The following is a 22922-nucleotide window of genomic DNA, read 5'->3' as shown; positions in this document are numbered from 1 at the left end:
TATAACTGACATATATGCAATATAAAGATTTTAGTCATATTGTTTTCATACAATTGTAATTATTTTTCAAAAGAAATTTAACGAATGTCTCTGTCAGTTACACAGGTGAATAGTGTAAGTAAACTCAAACAAAATTTCTCTTACATTATTAATATTCCATTGAAATTCTATACGAGTTTAGCGATGAAACATTTGTACAAGCTACTCATATCAACATACAAGCAAATCATTCTGCAAAATTACAGACAGTCCGATATAGGTTTATACCCTTTTAACATTTAACTTGCTGTAACCAATAGTGATTACCCTTAGCCAACAGTATACAACAAGGCCAGTCTGCATAACCTTACTGTCTGACCAGGCTCTATACTGTTGACAGCTCAATTTTTGTATCTCAATACTTAAACTTTTAATGAACTGTTCTAAATACAAAGCAGGGTAAATCAACTGCACACATTCTGCAGGTGAAGGATTAAAACAATCATTATTAACCAGCAACAAACAACATTTGAGCCATGTCATGACAAAACCAACATAATGCGTTTGCGACCAGCATGGATCCAGACCAGCCTGCACATCCATGAAGTCTGATCAGGATCCATGCTGTTCGCTTAAAAACCCTATAACAAGTAGAGATAATGATAGCGAACAGCATGGATCCTGATCAGACTGCGCGGATGCGCAGGCTGGTCTGGATCCATGCTGGTGGCATATGCATTACGTTGGTTTTGTCGTGACGCGGCTCATTTTACATTCGCTTAAATCACTATCCTTTATCCTGAGTTGGGAGACTACCAACAAACATGACATAAAACATGACATAAAACAAGATAAAAATATATATATATCTAACAATTTGCACATGTCCCATTCATATATGTACACAACGTTTTGAACAGTTTAGTTTTCCTCCTGAAAATCCATATTTTTGTTTTGGCAACTGGATTATCCAATCAGATCACATGTTACATATGTCACCAGGTTTAACGAGTCTCTCAACAAGTTAACTAATTCAGGCGGGAAAACAAGCAAATCAGACATGCCAGTATCCAATACTGACAATATGTTGCATTTGACACTGTTATATCATATGTTTCCTAGCTTAAATGTCTTTTTCAAACACTGATGTCTACAACTGAGAACCAATCATTCCAGATATGATATCTGGTTCCAGGCTTTTTTGAACTTTAAGCAACCAAAACCTTTTGCAACCAGGAGGCAAACCTTTCATAACCTGTTTCTAGGTTAAAATTTCAGGTAACAGTATCATTGTAACCGGGATTCAATCCTATCAGTTACATCAGCTGGTTTCAGGCTTTGTGAAAAGTTCAATTATTAAAAAGTCCAGCAATTGGGCAAAGATCAAACCATGGTTCCTGGCCATGATACAACACGTAATGACACAGCTCCTGTTGCCTGTTTGAGGATTTCTACAGCTTTGGCATGAGCCACTTTCTCTAGACTAGTGTTGTTTACAGAGAGGATCATATCCCCACACCTGTAAAATACAAACATAATGTAATGTGTTCAATGGTATGATTAAAACATAACGTTGTACAGTGAAACATGTGCATTTACACCAATTTTTTAGAAGTTGTTAACATGGTCTTTGTTCACAAGTGGTCACTTGTCACTAAGAATATTTAGTTATTACAATGTTATTGTCAAAATGCCTATCTAGGTGACAGGTTTTGTACATGTGATATCTAATTAGATATAGTCTTTTCATCAAGTTTATGAATATCTTAAAGCACAAGGTAAGCATATATTATAATTATCTAATCCAATTTCCGTTGCTAATCTAAGAATCCAACATTATCTTAAATTTCCATTTTACAAACAGGGGAAATATCATCAATGTTCAACTCATTTTTAAGAGTCTATTTCTTCTAAAAACATAATATATTAAACATTTTAGCTTCAGATTATTTATTATGCTCACCTATGAAGAAAATACTTAGCTTTTTTGTTGTAACAAATGTATACATAAGAAACTTACTTGAGCCTGCCATCTTTGAAAGCTGGGGTTTCTAAGACAACAGATTTTATATATATAGGAAGACAGCCCTGGACACAGTCTGAACCTCCTACCACGGAGAAACCTAGACTGCCTGTAGGGCTCCGTAATAATGTCACAGTCTTTATATTTTGGCACAAACTGCAAAACAACAAAATAACAGCATTTTAGTAATGATTAATCCTTTGAAATATCTATTTATGACTAATATTGCTTGTTTAAATGAGGGTCTTTCTATATGAAAGACCCTGTAGAAACTGAGTTTTACAACACTTTTTTCCCCTCTTTTTAAAATGGTTCAAGCGAAGTCATTGAAATGTTGTATTTTTAGCAAATTTATTTACAGCTGACTACATTAATTTTGTAAAACCATAGCACGTAAGAATGCTTCCCTCTGGAGTGTTTTACTACTGCCTACTATTAAATCTTAACTGGTTACTTCTAAAGGGAGGGAACGACTGGATTCTAAAGTGAATAGTCAATGTCAACAGTATAGAGCCAGGCCAGCCTGTACAGTCATGAAGTCTAGCAAGGCTCCATACCAACTTGAAAATTTCATCTTGATACCCCAAAAACAGACAATGAACAGTTTCAAAATGGGAGCTTGACAAGTACATTTAAGAAATTTGGCAGGTAAAAGGTTAAACTCAAAACTTACTTAGGTAGCTGTTGCCAGTATAACCAGCTAGGCACAAAGTTTGATGGACCAATACAAGTCTCTGGCGCCTCAACAATTTTCAATGTAATGACCTTTGACCCTGTATTGGCCTTGACCTGGGCTACAGCCTCTGGATGTGAAAGACCAAGAAGGTTACTGCTATTTATATTTAGCAATACATCTCCTTTCTGAAATAAGATAAAGATTATTTAAAAATATGAGATAATACTCAAAGTAAACATGTATATGTAAGTGTGAAGTACCTCAAAAATCATGGAAATTCTTTAACAAAATATAAGGAAGTTGCATTCTTTTTCTTAATATTAAAATACAAGTATGAAAATGTTAAAACATCGATATGAAACTTTAAAATTAAATGTTGAGCTGAATACTGAATTATACCATGATTAAAATCATGGCCTACTTCTGTACCTAAATTGAGAAAAAGATGCCTGTAAATGTTTGCATGAAAAGTGTAACCCAAGTGCAAAATCATCCCTTAAACGGTATAAAGCTATATCTTTTGAAATATTTTTATAAAATATATCAGAAGTAAATTTATTTTGCTTCCTTAATCTTACAGTCGATCATTTAAAGAGTTGTAATAAAAGATGTCTCAGTTATTTAACACACATGAATAGTGAACTTAAACAGAATAAAATGTTCCCGAACAAAAAATTATTCTGCTATATGAAATAGGGTTTTATCTGTTTAGCAATGTTTTGTACATGCGCCATGCACTTTTAACACAATTAACTTTTGTATTTATTTCACACAAGCATTTTGGAAATACTCCTTTTGAAAATTTAAAAAAAAGAAGATTTTTTGCAGCAGATATATAGCTTTAACTTACAGGTACGTTTCAATGGAATATTTTGCTATGGAATCTTATGCTGTTAACTTATTATAACATAGAGGTACTCTTTAATCAAATCAATTTCTTAAGAAGTGGCAAATTTATGACCAGGTTTATTTGAAATATCTGCACTTCTCATTAAACATAACAATACAAATTGATGAAATGTTTTCACTCTTTGATTTAAAATGCTTAAACACATTTAATTGCTGGTTTTATTTACACTATTAAGGAAACATATTTGAATTTTAAATATATCATATGCCACTGAATGAATTGTTAATTGATTATTTTAAGATGATATAATAAAGATCAAAGGCTTGAGTGTTTTACTACAGAGCACCTGCACATAAAACCATGAATTTACTTACAGTCACAACAATAAATGTCATGATGAAATGTTTAATTGTTGTTTTTTTTTATATTTTAATTTTTCAATTTTGCTATATTGCACAAAGATATTTTTTTTATTCTTATAACTATTAGCAGGATGAAAACTATGTAAGAATATTTCATATGACAATGATATATTGTCTCTCACATTCCAATACAATTAATTTATAAGCATATGTTATTATATATCAAAGGGGGCACATAACACTCTTTTTTAACTATGAATGAAGGCCAATTATGTGTATAAGTTCAGTTCAGTTTAATGGCGATCAGCAATAATTTTGCCTTTGGCCATTTACAATATTTTCAACTTAGAAGAATGTTCTGCACACAATAACGGCAAATTGTCACTTAAATTTATATATAATTTATTACTGTTAAATCAAAGTTAAATATATAATCAAAACCAACATAATGCGTCTGCCACCAGCATGGATCCAGACCAGCCTGTGCATCTGGGCAGTCTGATCAGGATCCATCCTGATTGCTTACAAACCCTATAACATGTAAAAAAACTTATAGTATGGATCCTGATCAGACTGCGCGGATGCGCAGGCTGGTCTGGATTCATGCTGGTAGCAAACACATTATGTTGGTTTTGTCATGGTGCGGCTCTTATTTTCTATACATACCTGAACCTGTCCCGACTTTCCTAGGCATCCTAGAGGGTTTATATTTGTGATATAAACAGGTGTGTCTCCCCGGGGGTTACCTACTCCACCAGCTATACTTATACCTAATGTTTCACTGGGGTCCTGAAATAATAATATGACATACTTTAAAATTATAAATTGAAACTTTCGTTTCTTAAAATACAGTAACAACAGTAGCATATTTTAAACTTTGCATCAAAATCTAAAAGTACATGTGAGTCATACATTTATATGAGAAAAAAAAATCATTTCAGATATAAACCAAGAGTTATTACTAGTTAAAAAGATTTTAATATTTTATATGACAGACTATATGGTTACAAGCATATAAAACTATAGCAACAAGTTTATGTTATGGCAACCAACTTCATACAAAGCCATTTTACATGTTAAGAGTTTTTTTTATAATGAAATTATAATCATTATTTATTGTGATTATTATTAATTTGATTATAATTAAAAACAATTAATAATTTTACAGCAGCCATGTATGTAGTTATTTATGTATAAAGTCACAGCAGTCTGCTGACCAATGAAAACTGAAGTACATTTTTAACGAGTAGTATTAAAATAGGTAGTATTGCCTAACAAGATCTACCTTCATATAAAAACTGTAACAAGCCAAGAAAATGACAGTTAACTTTACAATTACACCATATTACTTGGTTTTTATATTATTTGTATAATTGATACACGTATTTGAATTGTAGCGAGGAAGAACTATCAAGCTAACTCAGGGAAGATCATATTTTACTCAGATACTTGTTCATGTATAAACTGGCCTTGAGGTTATTAAACTTTTTTTTTTCTGAATTCAGTCTCAAATCTCAGGATTTTCATTGGTCAGTGTACATGTTGAGCTTATTTCTGAAAAATAAGATACTGCAGCTTACAAAATTTATACCTAACCTTGGTTATAGAGAATAATAGGTTGGTGCCGTGGATTGAGAAAGTTTATCTGGCGAGGCGGAGGAATTTATTGGGTGAGCCGAAGGCGAACCCAATAAATTCCGGAGCAGAGCCAGATAAACTTTCTCCATCCACGGCACCAACCTATTATTCTATTTATCCTGTCACCGTTTTTTTTAAAGAATTTTATTAGGCAAACAACCTTTAATCACACTATCGGAAATGTTTCTATATAAACAAAGAAGGCCCTAATTTTTCTACACCAATGCACTCGCCGTTCTTATTATCTCCCCGTGTATTTTCACATTGAGGGCGCCATTTTGTTTGAAAAATGTGATAAATAAAAACAATTTTTTGTCGAATTTTGTTGTGAAAACTATCTAGAATGAAAGAAAATGGTCTAACTAAGAAAATGAATTCGAACACCAACATCTTTTATTCAGTCGTTAATGCTGTACAGACGTTTAAAGTATTGTTTACGTGACGTCACAATGTAGCGCCAAACAGCACGTGCAAAACAATCAAATCAAGTACGCTATTCTAAAATGTCGCAAACAGTTAAGTTTTACATTTATTTCACTTTAAATAATTATTATTTCGCTTGAAAAATTAAAGAGTGAAATAAAATAAACAAACAAAGTTTTATCAACGTTTCCAAAATTCGTTATTCTACACACAGAAGATTTAACGACAGTTTTTATATTTTTTCTTGAAAAGTAGTCCGGCAAACATGCATACCACGTGATCAAGTGCCGTAGATCAGTAAAAATATACGGCACCTTGTTATCGGGCCGAAATTGAGACAAGTGACAGGATAAACAGGTCTTCCTTTACCAATGGCCTTAAGTCCTGAAAATTGTTCGTGTGTTTTTAAACTCAAACTTTGATGAAACGAAAAGGAAAGAATGCAATTTCTTGCATGTCAGACAGGATTATCTACCGTTTACACCCGTGCTAAAAAACCCTGTCTTATGCCCCCCATGTAAGATAAGTCGCATGCTTTATAAGACGTCATTGTCCTGGGCCTTTTTTGAATGAATTGCGTTCATAGGATGACGTCATTTTTTGGTTTTGAATAAAGTTTCAAGTTCAGAAGCTATTATAAAAGAAAAGTGCGTAATGAGTATATCAGTTTCATAATTTCTGTTCTGCAAATAACTGACATGTAATATGCAAGAAAAAGAATCAAACACCAGCTGTCGGTACATACAGGAATATCTAGCACTCGGGCAGAGCCTCGTTACCGCTGTAAACAGTTACCCTCAAGCTAGATATTCCACTCTGTACCGGCAGCCAGTGTAAGATTCTTATAATGTTTGCAGTCAAAGTAGCATGCTTACCTTATTAATGCTGATGTTGACTTCGCGACATTTTCTACACATGGGCCAGCTTGCATCACCAGGGTCAAGGTCAAGGCTACATAAAGCCTCTGAGGTAGAACGGATGAGATCAGGGGTCTGTGGACGACTTTTACGAGATATCACAAATTGCACTCTATCTTGACTAGACTAATAGTAAGAAAATCACAAGAAAGTTATTATACATATTCAGGTTATTTCAAGTCTTACCAGTAAAACAAGTTTTAAATTTTTTCCATTATGAAAACAAAATATTAAATGAAAAAAAGAAAGAAATAAATCAAAAGTGTAACTACTAACTTGAAACAATTTATATGTCTATTATGAGTTTTCTCCTAATCTTATGTACAATGAGCATTTCATCATGCCATCTCCCCCCCCCCCGGCAATAAAAAAAAATTGTATCTTTATTGTTATATACCCTAGGGTGTAACATTACGATGTCAACTTAGGGCAATTAAGCCAAAAAATACATTTTACACACCTGTATAACGGTGGCAGCTTGTTCTTGAGAACTGTATGACAAATCTTGACCATTTATTTCAAGGACACGATCATCTGGTCGTAACCTGCCGTCTATAGCTGCAAGACCATTTGGGACCTGTACACAATATAGAAAACCAGTTAATTACCTTACCTATCTCATATACTCCATGCAAAAATATCTTCGTTAAAACTTTCCCATTATTTTGTTCAGATTAAGACTCCAGAAATGTTGAATAATTTGAGCGTTACAAGGCTTATACGAAAACTTAAAATGTTGAAAAAATGACAATATGAAACCATTAGGAATCTTAAATTCCAAAGATCTTTAGGAAAATTTCTATGCCTAAAAATCCTCTTGTGCTAATAGAAAATAGCGTATCTCGGAAATATGCCATTCTGAAGAATTGCAAGAGATTAAAACTGTGCAGGGATGTGTTTATATGCTAAGGCATGAGCACTGGTTCAACATAACATTTGTCAACAGGTTGTATATCCCAGTGTAAACAGTTGTAAGTTTATATTATCCTAAGTGACAAAGCAAGGGTTATATTGCAAAATAAAACAACATTAATACATGTTTATATGACCAAACAAATCTGTATTATAACAAATGGAAAATACTGCACAATAATTGCTTTCATTCATTTAAAATCTGATATCATTATATGCAGCATTGGAATATATTGATAATATACACATAATGATTGACCAATAAAAATCAATGTTACAAATCAAAAACACTCAGTCCTACCATGTCTAAGAAGTCATTGAACAGAAATATTAAGACAAAATAAAAATCAGGTCAATACTCAATCTGTGACTATCAGACAGTACAAAATGAAGGTGATTGATCAGAGAGAAGAATGTTCATCCATCAACATTAAGGTCAACATACATTCAATTACATCCTGGATCATCAGACCAATAGACAAAACCATCTTCATGTGGTGTATATGTTAAATAAATCATACCTCAAAGTTCTCTTATATAATTGAGCCACGTCACGACAAAACCAACATAGTGCGTTTGCGACCAGCATGGATCCAGACCAGCCTGCGCATCCCTGCAGTCTGATCAGGATCCATGCTGTTCGCTTACCAACCCTATTACAAGTAGAGAAACTGATAGCTAACAGCATGGATCCTGATCAGACTGCGCGGATGCACAAGCTGGTATGGATCCATGCTGGTCGCAAACGCACTATGTTGGTTTTGTCGTGATGCGGCTCAATTATCAAGTTCAAAATTCTCAAGTTTGATTTTCTTGAAATAGTTTGGCTCATCTGGAGGTATGCAGCTTTAAATAAATCATGGCTTAAAGAATCTCTAATACCAAACATTTAATCTACAGTATGTTACCAAAAGTGTTTACCACCCAAGATAATTATAACATAATGTATTTTTAGGTTCACAAGTTAAAATAAATCATTGCTGCTCAATATTTTGATACAATGACAAGTTACCAAAATCATGAATAGAGATTGAGTAAATCATAAATAAATTTGATTTGCAAATATTTGTAACACAGAAGATATTGTCAGATAAAGAGTAGTGATGCATGATAAATGTATTGTATTCTTAGAAGGGCATTAAATTAGGGCTTAAATTCACAGGCATCTAGAAAATTTTCAATGTTATTTGGAAATTTAGGAAATTGTTATAAGCGGAAAAGATATTCTATTACATGTAAGTTTTTTCCTGTGGGCCTATTGCTTATTTCGACCACTGCAATGGTCATGAAGTAACACTGACTATAAATCAAGAAGTTGCAAGTACAATTTCCTAGTACTCCCACTAAACTATTAATACGGTAGTTTATTTGATAGATCAAGGGACTTAAAAAAACTAGCTGTTGAGAAAAGAAAGGCCTGTATAAAGAATACTTACCAAATTGAGAATATATACACCAGTACCATGCCTGTAATGGAAAATTAAATACATGACAGGAAATTCACATAACCAGGTTTTATGCAAAAAAAAAAAAAATTGTGCTATTTTTTTTGAGTTTACATCACACAAACACTGTCAAATGTTGAATAGCAATTTCCCAGCTTTACTTGTGGAGAAAGACCTGTGCAGTGATAAACACATCTTCAACAGGTTCCACCACAGGAGCTTGATAGTTTGTCAGTAAATTGATATTCTGTCAGCAAAAAAGGATTAAAGTTAAATATGTACCCCTTATATAATGAATATATATAATATAACAAGATATGTTTGTAAAACATGTATGCCCCCTATCAGCAGCCAATTAGTCATGTGATAAGGTTATTATGCATGACGTCTGACCCAGTGATCAAACAATTAATAAGGGTTATAAAGTATCTACTGGTCATGACCTTGACCTTTGACCCCTTGACCCAAAACTCAATAGGGGTCATCTGCTGGTCACGACCAATCATCATACAAAGTTTGAAGTTCCTAGGCCTAGGCGTTTTTAGTAAATTGATCAGAAACCGTTTTTACCTACAAGGTCAATGTGACCTTGACCTTTGACCCCTTGACCCAAAAATCAATAGGGGTCATCTGCTGGTCATGACCAATCACCATGCCAAGTTTGAAGTTCTTAGGCCTAAGGGTTCTCTTATTATTGATCAGAAACCGTTTTAACATACAAGGTCAATGTGACCTTGACCTTTGACCCCAAAATCAATAGGGGTCATCTGCTGGTCATGACCAATCACCATGCCAAGTTTGAAGTTTCTTGGCCGAAGCGTTCTTTAGTTATTGATCAGAAACCGTTTTTACTTACAAGGTCATTGTGACCTTGACCTTTGACCCCTTGATCCCAAAATCAATAGGAGTAATCTGCTGGTCATGACAAATCACCATACCAAGTATGAAGTTCCTAGGCCTAAGCGTTCTTGAGTTATTGATCAGAAACCGTTTTTACTTAAAAGGTCAATGTGACCTTGACCTTTGACCCCTTCCCCTAAAACTCAATAGGGGTCATCTGCTGGTCATGACCAATCATCACACAAAGTTTGAAGTTCCTAGGCCTAAGCGTTTTTAGTTAATTGATCGAAACCGTTTTTACCTACAAGGTCAATGTGACCTTGACCTTTGACCCCTTGACCCCAAAATCAATAGGTCATCTGCTGGTCATGACCAATCACCATACCAAGTTTGAAGTTCCTAGGCATAAGGGTTCTTAAGTTATTGATCCGAAAGCATTTTTACCTACAAGGTCAATGTGACCTTGACCTTTGACCCCTAGACCCCAAAATCAATAGGGGTCATCTACTGATCATGACCAATCACCATCTCAAGTTTGAAGTCCCTAGGCCTAAGGGTTCTTTCATTATTGATCGGAAACCGTTTTTACCTACAAGGTCAATGTGACCTTGACCTTTGACCCCTTAACGCCAAAATCAATAGGGGTCATCTGATTGGTCATAACCAATCACCATACCAAGTTTGAAGTTCCTAGGCCTAAGGGTTCTTTTGTTATTGATCAGAAACCGTTTTTAATTAAAAGGTCAATGTGACCTTGACCTTTGACCCCTTGACCCCAAAATCTATACAGGTCATCTACTGATCATGACCAATCACCATACCAAGTTTGAAGTTCCTAGGCCTTAAGGTTCTTTAGTTATTGATCAGAAACCGTTTTTACCGACAAGGTCAATGTGACCTTGACCTTTGACCCCTTGACCCCAAAATCAATAGGGGTCATCTACTGATCATGACCAATCACCATACCAAGTTTAATGTTCCTAAGCCTTAAGGTTCTTTAGGTATTGATCGGAAACCGTTTTTACCTACAAGGTCAATGTGACCTTGACCTTTGACCCCAAAATCAATAGGGGTCATCTACGGATCATGACCAATCACCATACCAAGTTTGAAGTTCCTAGGCCTTATGGTTCTTTAGTTATTGATCGGAAACCGTTTTTGTTTTAAGGTCAATGTGACCTTGACCTTTGACCCCTTGACCCCAAAATCAATAGGGGTCATCTACTGGTCATGACTAATCACCATACCAAGTTTGAAGTTCTTAGGCCTTAAGGTTCTTTAGTTATTGATCGGAAACTGTTTTTGCTTTCAAGGTCAATGTGACCTTGACCTTTGACCCCTTGACTCCAAAATCAATAGGGGTCATCTACTGGTCATGACCAATCACCATACCAAGTTTGAAGTTCCTAGGCCTTAAGGTTCTTTAGTTATTGATCGGAAACCGTTTTTGCTTTCAAGGTCAATGTGACCTTGACCTTTGACCCCTTGACCCCAAAATCAATAGGGGTCATCTACTGGTCATGACCAATCACCATACCAAGTTTGAAGTTCCTAGGCCTTAAGGTTCTTTAGTTATTGATCGGAAACCGTTTTTGCTTTCAAGGTCAATGTGACCTTGACCTTTGACCCCTTGACCCCAAAATCAATAGGGGTCATCTACTGGTCATGACCAATCACCATACCAAGTTTGAAGTTCCTAGGCCTAAGGGTTCTTTAGTTATCACTCGGAAACCATTTGGTCTACGGACCGACGGACCGACAAGTGCAAAGCAATATACCCCCTTTTTTTCAAAATGGGGGCATAATAAATTATATAGGCAGAACAAATTTAACTTTAATTCTTAATTATTAACAGAATATTAAGCTCCTGTGGTTCCACACATGAATCATATGAGATTCGAACCGCGGTAAACTGGTGCAGGTCAAGTCATTCATTGTCAGTCAACTTAATTTGCATCTTATCTATTTACATGTATAATAAATACTTTGTGAAATATATAGGTTGTATTAGAAACATAAAATCTGGACTAAATGCAAAAGACACATTAATACAGGTGAAACAATAACCCTACATTTACTTCAATAATCATCCATTGCTGACACTGGTTTATTTACAGACACCCAGATATTATAAAAGAGCTATTTATATAACAAGCAGTGTTCTGTCTCCAGACGGCAATTATTAAAGGAAAAAATATCAAACAAATACTCATGTATTTCTCTCTATGTTTACCTGATTAATCAAAACCAGGTCAAATCAATCATTGAAGAAAATGCAAATGTTTTCATTCAATAGCAAGATAAATCTATACCAGTTCTATAGATCTGAGGCGATAACCTGGCATGTTGTTTTCATGCTAAAGGTCACTAACAAATACAGGAAATAGGTGTAGTCAGACAATGTGAATTTTTGAACTTCAGAAGTTCTCATATCTGATAATAGAGTAGACATCAATCTTTCAAAGTATATCTTTTAATATAAAAAAATTATATATTTACCTTTTTCCAACCAACTTTATACCAAGCTGCTTTCCTTTTGTTTTATTCAGTGTTATCTTTAAAATTTCTGAAATGAAAAAAAAAATTAACATTTTAAACCTAAAGAAATGCATCATATCATCAATTATAGATACTTTATAAAAGTTCATCCCTTCCTGTTGCTTGACATGTTGCTAGCATCTCCCCTTATTTCTAATGTTTGAATAATGGTAAGTATACCCTTAGTTTCCATCAATAATTTGAAACTTGATGTTAAAATAATTTCTGAGCTTATATCTGTTACATGTACTTTCATGTCCATTTCCTCCAGTTTATATAGCCAGTATTATTAATAATTGAAGTATGGCTTCTTTTCATGTAAGCTCTAGGAAATACTCGTAAAATGAAGTGAAATGTTAAATGTAAAAATTTTTTTTTTGCATGTAAAACTTACAAACCTCAAACATGAAATCAATGTTTAAATATCACTTCATATTTGTTATGATTTTCAGAGGAAATATCTGTAAAAATCGTTTCCTCTGTGCTGGGACTGAAAGTGATGTGCCATTGCCATCAGTATATGGCCACCAGGTTAGATTCACCTCTATTCAGTTTGACTAGGCTCTATAATGTTGGTAGTGAAATTTTTGTACAAATCTATTCTGACATTAAAATCCCTTAAATGGATTATTCCAATATCAAATCTGGACCTATCCATTATATTAATAATATCTGTCATATTTTGCGGTTCGGATCGGAATATCCGTCCCGAGGTGACCCGCCCATGGGCGGTAACTCGGCAAGCCTTGTTACCGCCCATGGGCGGGTGACCGAGGGACGGATATTCCGATCCGAACTGCAAACATATGTCAGATATTTTTTCTTGCATATTCTACCATATTCGATTATACTTTAAATTATTTGTCTTTATTTTCAATGAAAATTTATATCATTACAACCATAACTACTTTCTTACTAAAGCGTATGAATTACAACTTCATTCATAACGGTAAAAATTACGTCATCCTTACAATGCCATTGTACAGCACGCGACTCATCTGGAACCCCCCATGCCAGATGAAATTTCCGGCATGGGTAAAACTAACGGAAACGCCAGTCTGATATGCAAGAAAAATTCATCAGGTTAAGAATTCACCGACATCTAGTGCTAGAAACCAGACAGATAACTTGTGATCTATAGAGAACCACATTCTACAATTATCATACAGTTGTAATTCTATTGTTTTGTCACCCTCTGATTTGATAAATGTTTCTTGGCGTATATCTAATTCATTTTATCATCTGATAGTGAAAAAGTATTATAAATCACTCCAGACATTATATTCCTCAAAGAATAAAAATTTATTATATTCTAAGACTAAATCTAATTTTTGATGGCAAAGTTAGAGAACAAAATATTGAAAGCACTGGTTCTGTTCTGAAACTTGACATGGTTTGGAGGTATGAACATGAGGTCCCCAGAAACTTTGACATTATGGTACTTTCTCTTGTCTCTGCTTTTCTCCTTTTTAGTTTTGTTTGATTATATGTTACATCCAAACTATAATGATTGTGTATGGTGATATTTCAGCCTAGCTGGCGGAGGAAGACGTAATGTGTCCCTCTGTGTATCACATACACAGAGGGACGCATTACAGCTAGGTACTATGACTTCAGTCATATGTGGGCCAGTCATATTGGGCCCAAAGAGTTAAATAACCCACTTTCTGTAAGCACACAGGATAGCTTACTCACATCAAAGTTTAGTTATAATAGACTCTCATGGGATTCAAACCCCCCTGGAATAAGGGGCTATTTTATCAAAATCAGCAATCTAAGAATCATGTTCTATATTATTTTAGCCAATAAATGTTTATTGTATCTACTACTTATAGCATGGCATAAACTTATTCAACATTTTTAGCATCATTTATAGCTATTTTTTACTCTAATGTAAAAATTAAATTTGTATAATAACTTAACTTTTATAGCATTAAGCTTTATTTACTTATTTTACAGACAAAAAATCATCGAAATAAACTAAACGTTTCCAACTGAATTTTTTACCAAAACAAATATTGTAAGAGAAAAACAACAACTTGTGCAACACTAGAAAATATGTCAAAAATATTTTACTACAGGCCTTCTTATACAGGGGAAAACAATGTCAAAAGTCAGTTATAAACCATTTATATAACAAGTTTTTTCTTCTCCAGCATATTGAAAGACAATCTTTCACTCCCATATAATGACATAATATGCCAATATATAAAACATTTATCTTGTTTGTATGTCTGAAACTTCTTTACAATTTGTCTGTACAACAATTTATTGAAACAGGGCTCTCACAAATAATCTTATATAACAATTATTTGGGTATGCTACAAGATGAAAACAATTACAATATTGAATATTGAGGGTATAATGAAATTATAATGTAATTCAGTAAATCAAATTTTCAAGTTGTTGGAATGAATCTTGAAGGTAATAGGGTGACAGACACACAAAAAAAGACAACTTCTTGATTTCAAATGATAGTAAAACAAGAACAATGGTATCACAGAGGTTTGCAAAGCTCAAACATGGTCTATGTGGATTATTACCAGCCTCAGGGGCTATGACCAAATCAGGCTCATACCCATGCCAGGTACAAACACACAAAAATGTAAAATATTTCAGTAAATCAGTATAGGTGCTTTTGTGATCGAATGATGGAAGAAGGAGCAAACTCGCACTTGTTCTTTCCAACCCCTAAAAAACTAGGGAGATGGCAATTTCTTTATAAATTATCAAGGTTTTGATTATATTTTTTGGGGTTGGGTTTTATGTCGCACCAACACTGTAAACATCATATAGGAACTTTCAAGCTTTAATAATAATAATAATAATAAAATCTTTATTTATAGAAGGTAAAGTCTTTACGGGCAGAAGAAGACCTCAGATGCCCTTCCATTCATTATTTCATTCACAAGCTTCTTGATTACATTTTAACCACCATTAAAACTGTCATAGATTTAAAATGCATTTGTTTCACTATTGATATATGGTAACTTAAAGAATTATACAGTAAGGGAAAAGATAAAATAAAACTATAAAGGTTTACCCTCTTTTTCTATAGGTCGCTCTTCCTCAGCACGCTCCCTGTACACAGTTAGGCGACACACGGGTAAATACTGGCTTAACACTTTCCTAGCTTGATAGTGGGATGCTTGGGTCAAATCTTCACTGTTTACCTAAACAAACAAATTTAAAATTTGTAACACTTTAAAATTATAAGTAATATTTTAAAATTATAAGAACATGATGTCATGATTTTTAATTTAATTCGGAGCCCTTGCAGAGGTGCGAAAATGATATCGTAAATTGAACGAGGCGATCACAGTTGACACCAACATGGGATTGAACACCAGTGTTGCTTACGTCATTGGCCTCTTATGATATTTAATTACCTTAAATTCTGCATTAATTAAAATTTTGTCAAATATGTTGTTGATTTAATTCTAATTAATTTGTTTATTGGTAATTTCAAGTTACCTCCCTTGCAGTCTTATCTATAGTTACAAATTCCATGAATTTAAATAGAAAATGAAAGTAGCATTGGAAATCATCCTATTAGCTGAGTACTTGATCAGAAAAATGACCAAGTACTTGAGTATTAGTTTTGGTATTCAGTGCCATCCTTACTTATTAACTTCCCATGTTGAATTTGTCTTCCATTAAAGTACATACAGCTCTATTCTTGGCTGAATGGTAACAGGCATGTTTTAACCAACAAATTTGCTGCTAAAAGCAACCACGTTTAGTTTGTGAACCTGGCCTGCATTTAAAACCATTCTCCCTATGGAGCTTTATGGATAAGCATAATACATGTAAGAATCATAGTTAAATGAATACCTCTAGTATTTGGTCTCCAGGTTGAAGTCTGCCATCTCTACATATCACAGTATCTGGGAATATTTCTTGAATCACAACACATACCTGTAATATACCAATATATAACAAATGCGAAAAACAAACACATTTATAATCAAATTTAACTTACTGAACCCAGTTTGTAAATGTTTGTTTGAAAAAAGTAGTTGTTATTTTCCTTACAAATTACAATTATATCTATTTATTTTAAATAAAACATTTCACTAACTTGCTCTCTTTTATTTATGGATACCTTTTTCTAATCAACACTGTAAAAAGTATTGTATGACAGCTTTAAACTTCTCATAGGATTTTACGTTAGGACACATTCATAAATTTTTTTTGGTCAGTGGGTTCAACAAGATTAGTCATGCTAACAATGTGTAAGTCATATACTAGTAGCAACTTACCATCTTTACAAATAAAGGAAAACCTTAGTTGCTTTCCTGTCCAGGCAAGAGAGCCTTTATAACCATAATAACTCCCTCATATTTTTTTTAATTTCTTTGCAGGAATTGAACCCAAAAGCAGTGAGTGGTAAATTGAGTAATGTACCTAATACATTCAGGAAAACAATGATCTACTTATATTTATTCTCCGGAAATTGTGAACTCCAGACATGATTACATAAATCTAAATTTCTGTTTGGTCTTTTGATTTTAAGTCACTATGACACTGGCAAGTTCATACAACATTTTTCGTGTTTTACTGGAAAATGGAAAATAATCTCAAATGACCCCTTTTTCAGGCATTAGCACATGAGTAGAACCATGGACTTTCTGTAAGCTAGATTGTTGCTTCCTCAAATAAAAGAAAAGATTTTTGACAGGATCTGAACCCCGAACCTTGAGGGGCAAGTGGTAATAAGTCATCAAATTTAATCACTCTGCCAAAGAGACCGTATTTGATTTGAAAATAAATATCAATATGTAACATACGAGTGGGGTATCACAGCCTCCAACCACTGACATTCCAAGGTCAGCCTGGTCCCTTTGTATCTCTATAGTGGACACTTCTCCACATAATACTGGGTTCTTTCCTGAAATATAGTAAGCAATATACATGTACTTGATGTACACAGATACAACAGATACCTTTCAAGCATGTTAAGACCAAAACTTAAATCAAGTATAACAAAGGTTGTGTAATCCCTAGCATACTTTATAATTTTGAAATCTTTATCATTGGAATTCATATTTGTCAAAGAATGAAGAAATTTTATCCGCATTTTCCATAGGATGAAACCTATCATCAATATGTTGCATGTTCTTATACAAATGAGTAAGTCTGTTTCAAACTATTATTTACCTGACTGCTGGTCCCGAAAGTCACACTCCCACAAATGACTTTGAAGAGCGCTACGTGGTCCTTGGAATGAACATCCTAGACTAGCCTTTATACACTTGGTAACTGCACCTCGACACCTGTAAGTAGAATACATCTAGGGATTAGTACTTCCAAATATAAACAGAATTCATGAATCTATAAATAGAAAACAAGTAAGCGTGATTGGTTAAGGTAGTCTTTCTTAAATGCTTTCCAGCAAAAGAAATTCTAACATCGCCCAATATAATAGCAAATTGGTTATTTCCAGAACGCTATTTTTTCAAAATCTTGGGCATTAAGTTATTTACAATCACTAATCCTTTATTGTGATGTACTAAATTCCTGTTTTAAACTGTAAATAATTATTGAGTACTGAATATTATGAAAAATAAAATAGCATTACAGTATGACTACCTTAATAAACCTTGTCATCAGAAAATGGAAGAACAAAACAATGCCATCTACTTATAGATAATGCAGGTAAGCAAAGTAAATATTTACAGACAAAGGTCATGTTAGCTATAAATAGATCAGACAAAGGTCAAACAGTTTTTTAAGACACCCAAGGAATTTAATGAACGTTAAAAATCTACTCATTTTAAAAATGGATAGCATAGGAACTATAAATAGAAAGGGTTTTACGAATAAACTCAGCTAATATACAGAAAACTATCAAGAAAAAAAAAATACAATTTTATTTGTTCTCATCATTTTGCAAGAAATCACACTAAACCAATTTAGCACAAACATTATGTCAAACTCTTGTTTAAATAGAATCTGACTTAAGTCTAACATGATTATTATTAAGCTGATATTACCAGTCTGGCATTTCACTGTGATTTACATATATTTGTTAGTTTTCTACATCTAAATATTGGTTTGCTGTCACCTTACTGGGGCAGTTAATTAATTCAGTATTGAATCCTCTATTTCTGCAAACCTTTTCATAGTGTGACATCATTTCTAGCAAATGTAACTATACTCTTAATAGATGTACAAGTAGTCCCATTAATCAAACTAGCTGTCACAGACAAATTCAAACTTTAACAAACTATCTTAACATTTACACTGCTCTGAGGAACTCAAAGTGATCAGTCTGACCTTAGGCTCTATACTGGTGTCTGACCAACTTCAAATTTTCATTTTGATCCTCCCAAAATTGTTAATTGACTGTTCCAAAAATAAAAGCTGGTTTGGTCCATTTTAGAAATTCAGAAGCATACAATGTCTGTCAGCCCTAAAGATAGAAATGTCCTGCATTTTCCATGTCAATCTTAAATCTAGGGAATTTAAGTGCTTTTACACTTTAAGGCCAGTCAGAAAATGACTTAAAAAAAAACATACTTGAATGTCAAAAAAAACAACTTCAAAAATCAACTTAAACACAAATATAGACCTATTGAAACATTTAAAATCATCACAAACGCTGCCTTTCGAAAAACTAGCTGAGACTTTTTCAGTAAGATGGATCCTCATCACTGTATAATTTCATCACTATTGTGAACACTGCATGCGAATATATCACAATAATTATTGTTCACCTTGAGAATTTTGTGGTCTCTGACAGGTGTGTTAAAGGAATAACAACATAATTATAACAAGAGCTGTCGGTAGGACAGCAACGCTCGACTATTCTTAGTGCTTGATAGTAAAAAAAGCCTTGATTAAAAGGTAAAATTTTCTAAGTAAAGAAAAAGGCAAAATTTTTCTATAAATCCATATTACAGTTATAGGCCTTGGAGAGAGTCCTATTATGCTCTTCCAACATGTTTCAAAGCCTTGTCAATGAATTTTGAAAATATTTGAGGTATTACAAAAACTTTAACGTAAATTCTAAGTCGAACAAGAGCTGTCGGTAGGACAGCAACGCTCGACTATTCTTAGTGCTTGATAGTAAAAAAAATGCTTGTTACAGTTACCTCCTCCTGTTTACAGGTTGGGGTCATGATGGTGAACAAGTGTGCAAAATTTCAAAGCCATATGTCAATGGACTTTGAAAATATTTGAACTATTACAAAAACTTTAACGTAAATTCTAAGTCGAAAAAAAGGGGCATAATTCTGTCAAAATGCTTGATAGAGTTACCTCCTCCTGTCTACAGGTTGGGGTCATGATGGTGAACAAGTGTGCAAAGTTTCAAAGCCATATGTCAATGGACTTTGAAAATATTTGAACTATTACAAAAACTTTAAGGTAAATTCTAAGTCGAAAAAAAGGGGCATAATTCTGTCAAAATGCTTGATAGAGTTACCTCCTCCTGTCTACAGGTTGGGGTCATGATCGTGAACAAGTGTGCAAAGTTTCAAAGCCATATGTCAATGGACTTTGAAAATATTTGAACTATTACAAAAACTTTAACGTAAATTCTAAGTCGAAAAAGGGGCATAATTCTGTCAAAATGCTTGATAGAGTTACCTCCTCCTGTCTACAGGTTGGGGTCATGATGGTGAACAAGTGTGCAAAGTTTCAAAGCCATATGTCAATGGACTTTGAAAATATTTGAACTATTACAAAAACTTTAACGTAAATTCTAAGTTGAAAAAGGGGCATAATTCTGTCAAAATGCTTGATAGAGTTACCTCCTCCTGTCTACAGGTTGGGGTCATAATGGTGAACAAGTGTGCAAAGTTTCAAAGCCATATGTCAATGGACTTTGAAAATATTTGAACTATTACAAAAACTTTAACGTAAATTCTAAGTCGAAAAAGGGGCATAATTCTGTCAAAATGCTTGATAGAGTTACCTCCTCCTGTCTACAGGTTGGGGTCATGATGGTGAACAAGTGTGCAAAGTTTCAAAGCCATATGTCAATGGACTTTGAAAATATTTGAACTATTACAAAAACTTTAACATAAGTGGTTACGCCGACGCCGACGCTCGGGTGACTGCAATAGCTCTACTTATTCTTATCGAATAGTCGAGCTAAAAAGGGGCATAATTCTGTCAAAATGCTTGATAGAGTAACCTCCTCCTGACTACATGTAGGGGTCATGATGGTGAATAAGTGTGCAAAGTTTCAAAGCCATATGTCAATGGACTTTGAAAATATTTGAGGTATTACAAAAACTTTAACGTAAATTCTAAGTCGAAAAAGGGGCATAATTCTGTCAAAATGCTTGATAGAGTAACCTCCTCCTGTCTACATGTAGGAGTCATGATGGTGAATAAGTGTGCAAAGTTTCAAAGCCATATGTCAATGGACTTTGAAAATATTTGAGGTATTACAAAAACTTTAACGTAAATTCTAAGTCGAAAAAGGGGCATAATTCTGTCAAAATGCTTGATAGAGTTACCTCCTCCTGTCTACATGTAGGGGTCATGAGGGTGAATAAGTGTGCAAAGTTTCAAAGCCATATGTCAATGGACTTTGAAAATATTTGAACTATTACAAAACTTTATCGTAAATTCTAAGTCGAAAAAGGGGCATAATTCTGTCAAAATGCTTGATAGAGTTACCTCCTCCTGTCTACAGGTTGGGGTAATGATGGTGAACAAGTGTGCAAAGTTTCAAAGCCATATGTCAATGGACTTTGAAAATATTTAAACTATTACAAAAACTTTAACATAAGTGGTTACGCCGACGCCGACGCTCGGGTGACTGCAATAGCTCTACTTATTCTTATCGAATAGTCGAGCTAAAAAGAATAAAAAATTTAATGACCTTTACTAAATATATACATTATTTAAATGTACAAATATATACATTATTTAAATGTACAAAAAATTAACAAACAAATCTATCCGATAGACAGATATATAAATTAATGACAATGGAAATTGATGGTTATTTCATTTTCTATTGATCTGATGTCATTTTAACCAAAATGAAACTATTGTGGCAGTATTGAATTCAGATCGAACAGTATAAAACAGGAAATTAAAAATGCATTTTAAAGGTATAATATTTCACATACACTCCAACTTTTTTTTTACAACAAATTGATTACATTAAAGGTATTACCAGTAGGTCGACCATACTTAATAATTATTATATTATACTCTCACCAGTTTACAAATGTATCTTAAAAAACATGTCTTCTTCCTTTTTAAGATGGGTGCAGTAAACAAAGACAAGTAAATTATATTATTTAATTTCCTAAAATTTTGTTTAAATTCAAAATTTGATTAATGCTTCTGGGGGATCACACTTTTTCCAGATTTTGATACTGTTTTCAATATTGTTATATAAATACAATATAAGATTTTAAGTACTGTTTTAAATATTGTTATAAAGATACAATATAAGATTTTGATAGACTGTTTTGAATATTGTAATAAAGATACAATATAAGATTTTGATAGACTGTTTTAAATACTGTTATAAAGATACAATATAAGATTTTGATACTGTTTTGAATATAGTTATAAAAATACAATATAAGGAAGAAAATAAATGAGCCGTGTCACGACAAAACCAACATAGTGCGTTTGCGACCAGCATGGATCCAGACCAGCCTGTGCATCAGCGCAGTCTGATCAGGATCCATGCTGTTTGCTTACAAACCCTATAACAAGTAGAGAAGCTGATAGCGAACAGCATGCTGATCGCAAACCTATTATGTTGGTTTTGTCGTGACGCGGCTCAAATATCTTATTAAAGACGTAAAATGAAACTACTCCTGTGAGTGTCAAATATTGCTCATCTCCCTACCATTAAATTAACAGATCAAGTGCACTAACATAGCATTAAACTGCCAGAGGGAAAATGAAGGAAAGGATAAATTTGCATAAAACCAACACTAATTTAAATAGATTCATATTTTCTTTCCCACCTTCAGGGATTGTAATGAGCATTTCTGTTTTATAAATATGAAGGGCAGAAATTAGACTGCAAATCTCGAGGGGCATCATATGCTGGATTCTTCCCCAATTATACCAAATATCATACAGAAAATACGAGCTTCTGCTCGGGGAATTTATTCATCTGAGTAGCCTAAAGAAAGATATTAATGAAATGAAAGTTTACTATCTCAATTACTGAAAATCTGACACTTGGCTCTGATATAAGGTATCTAACTACACAAATCATGATATTTCTCAGAATTATGTGATTTTTTTCTACTTTGAACCCTATTAATTGCTGGAATTGGAATTTTGTTTTGTTTGGTTTCACTGCACACTAAAACAATTTTGGTCAAATG

At 33.6% G+C, this 22922-nt stretch overlaps 1 protein-coding gene across 3 annotated transcripts in view; it reads right to left on the bottom strand.

The window, feature by feature from the left end:
* Positions 1 to 691: 691 nt before the first annotated feature.
* LOC132731538 (ligand of Numb protein X 2-like) overlaps positions 692 to 22922 on the bottom strand; it is a 76848-nt gene continuing 54617 nt past the window's right edge. For all 3 annotated transcript variants that reach the window (XM_060717731.1, XM_060717732.1, XM_060717733.1), the window contains 12 exons: positions 17764 to 17879; positions 17394 to 17494; positions 16438 to 16521; positions 15647 to 15776; positions 12565 to 12631; positions 9217 to 9247; positions 7329 to 7445; positions 6827 to 6994; positions 4557 to 4679; positions 2676 to 2863; positions 2000 to 2158; positions 692 to 1498 (listed from right to left, as the gene is read on the bottom strand). In XM_060717731.1, coding sequence (XP_060573714.1) covers positions 1363 to 1498; positions 2000 to 2158; positions 2676 to 2863; positions 4557 to 4679; positions 6827 to 6994; positions 7329 to 7445; positions 9217 to 9247; positions 12565 to 12631; positions 15647 to 15776; positions 16438 to 16521; positions 17394 to 17494; positions 17764 to 17879 — 1420 coding nt within the window. In that variant the 3' untranslated portion in view covers positions 692 to 1362. The remainder of the gene's footprint in view (positions 1499 to 1999; positions 2159 to 2675; positions 2864 to 4556; positions 4680 to 6826; positions 6995 to 7328; positions 7446 to 9216; positions 9248 to 12564; positions 12632 to 15646; positions 15777 to 16437; positions 16522 to 17393; positions 17495 to 17763; positions 17880 to 22922) is intronic.

Source organism: Ruditapes philippinarum, unplaced genomic scaffold, assembly GCF_026571515.1.
Source record: "Ruditapes philippinarum isolate M1 unplaced genomic scaffold, ASM2657151v2 ctg3214_1_1_1_1, whole genome shotgun sequence".
Taxonomy (NCBI): Eukaryota; Metazoa; Mollusca; class Bivalvia; order Venerida; family Veneridae; genus Ruditapes; species Ruditapes philippinarum.
Note: the sequence above shows the minus strand (reverse complement) of the source record. Positions and strands in the feature narration are given on the sequence as shown.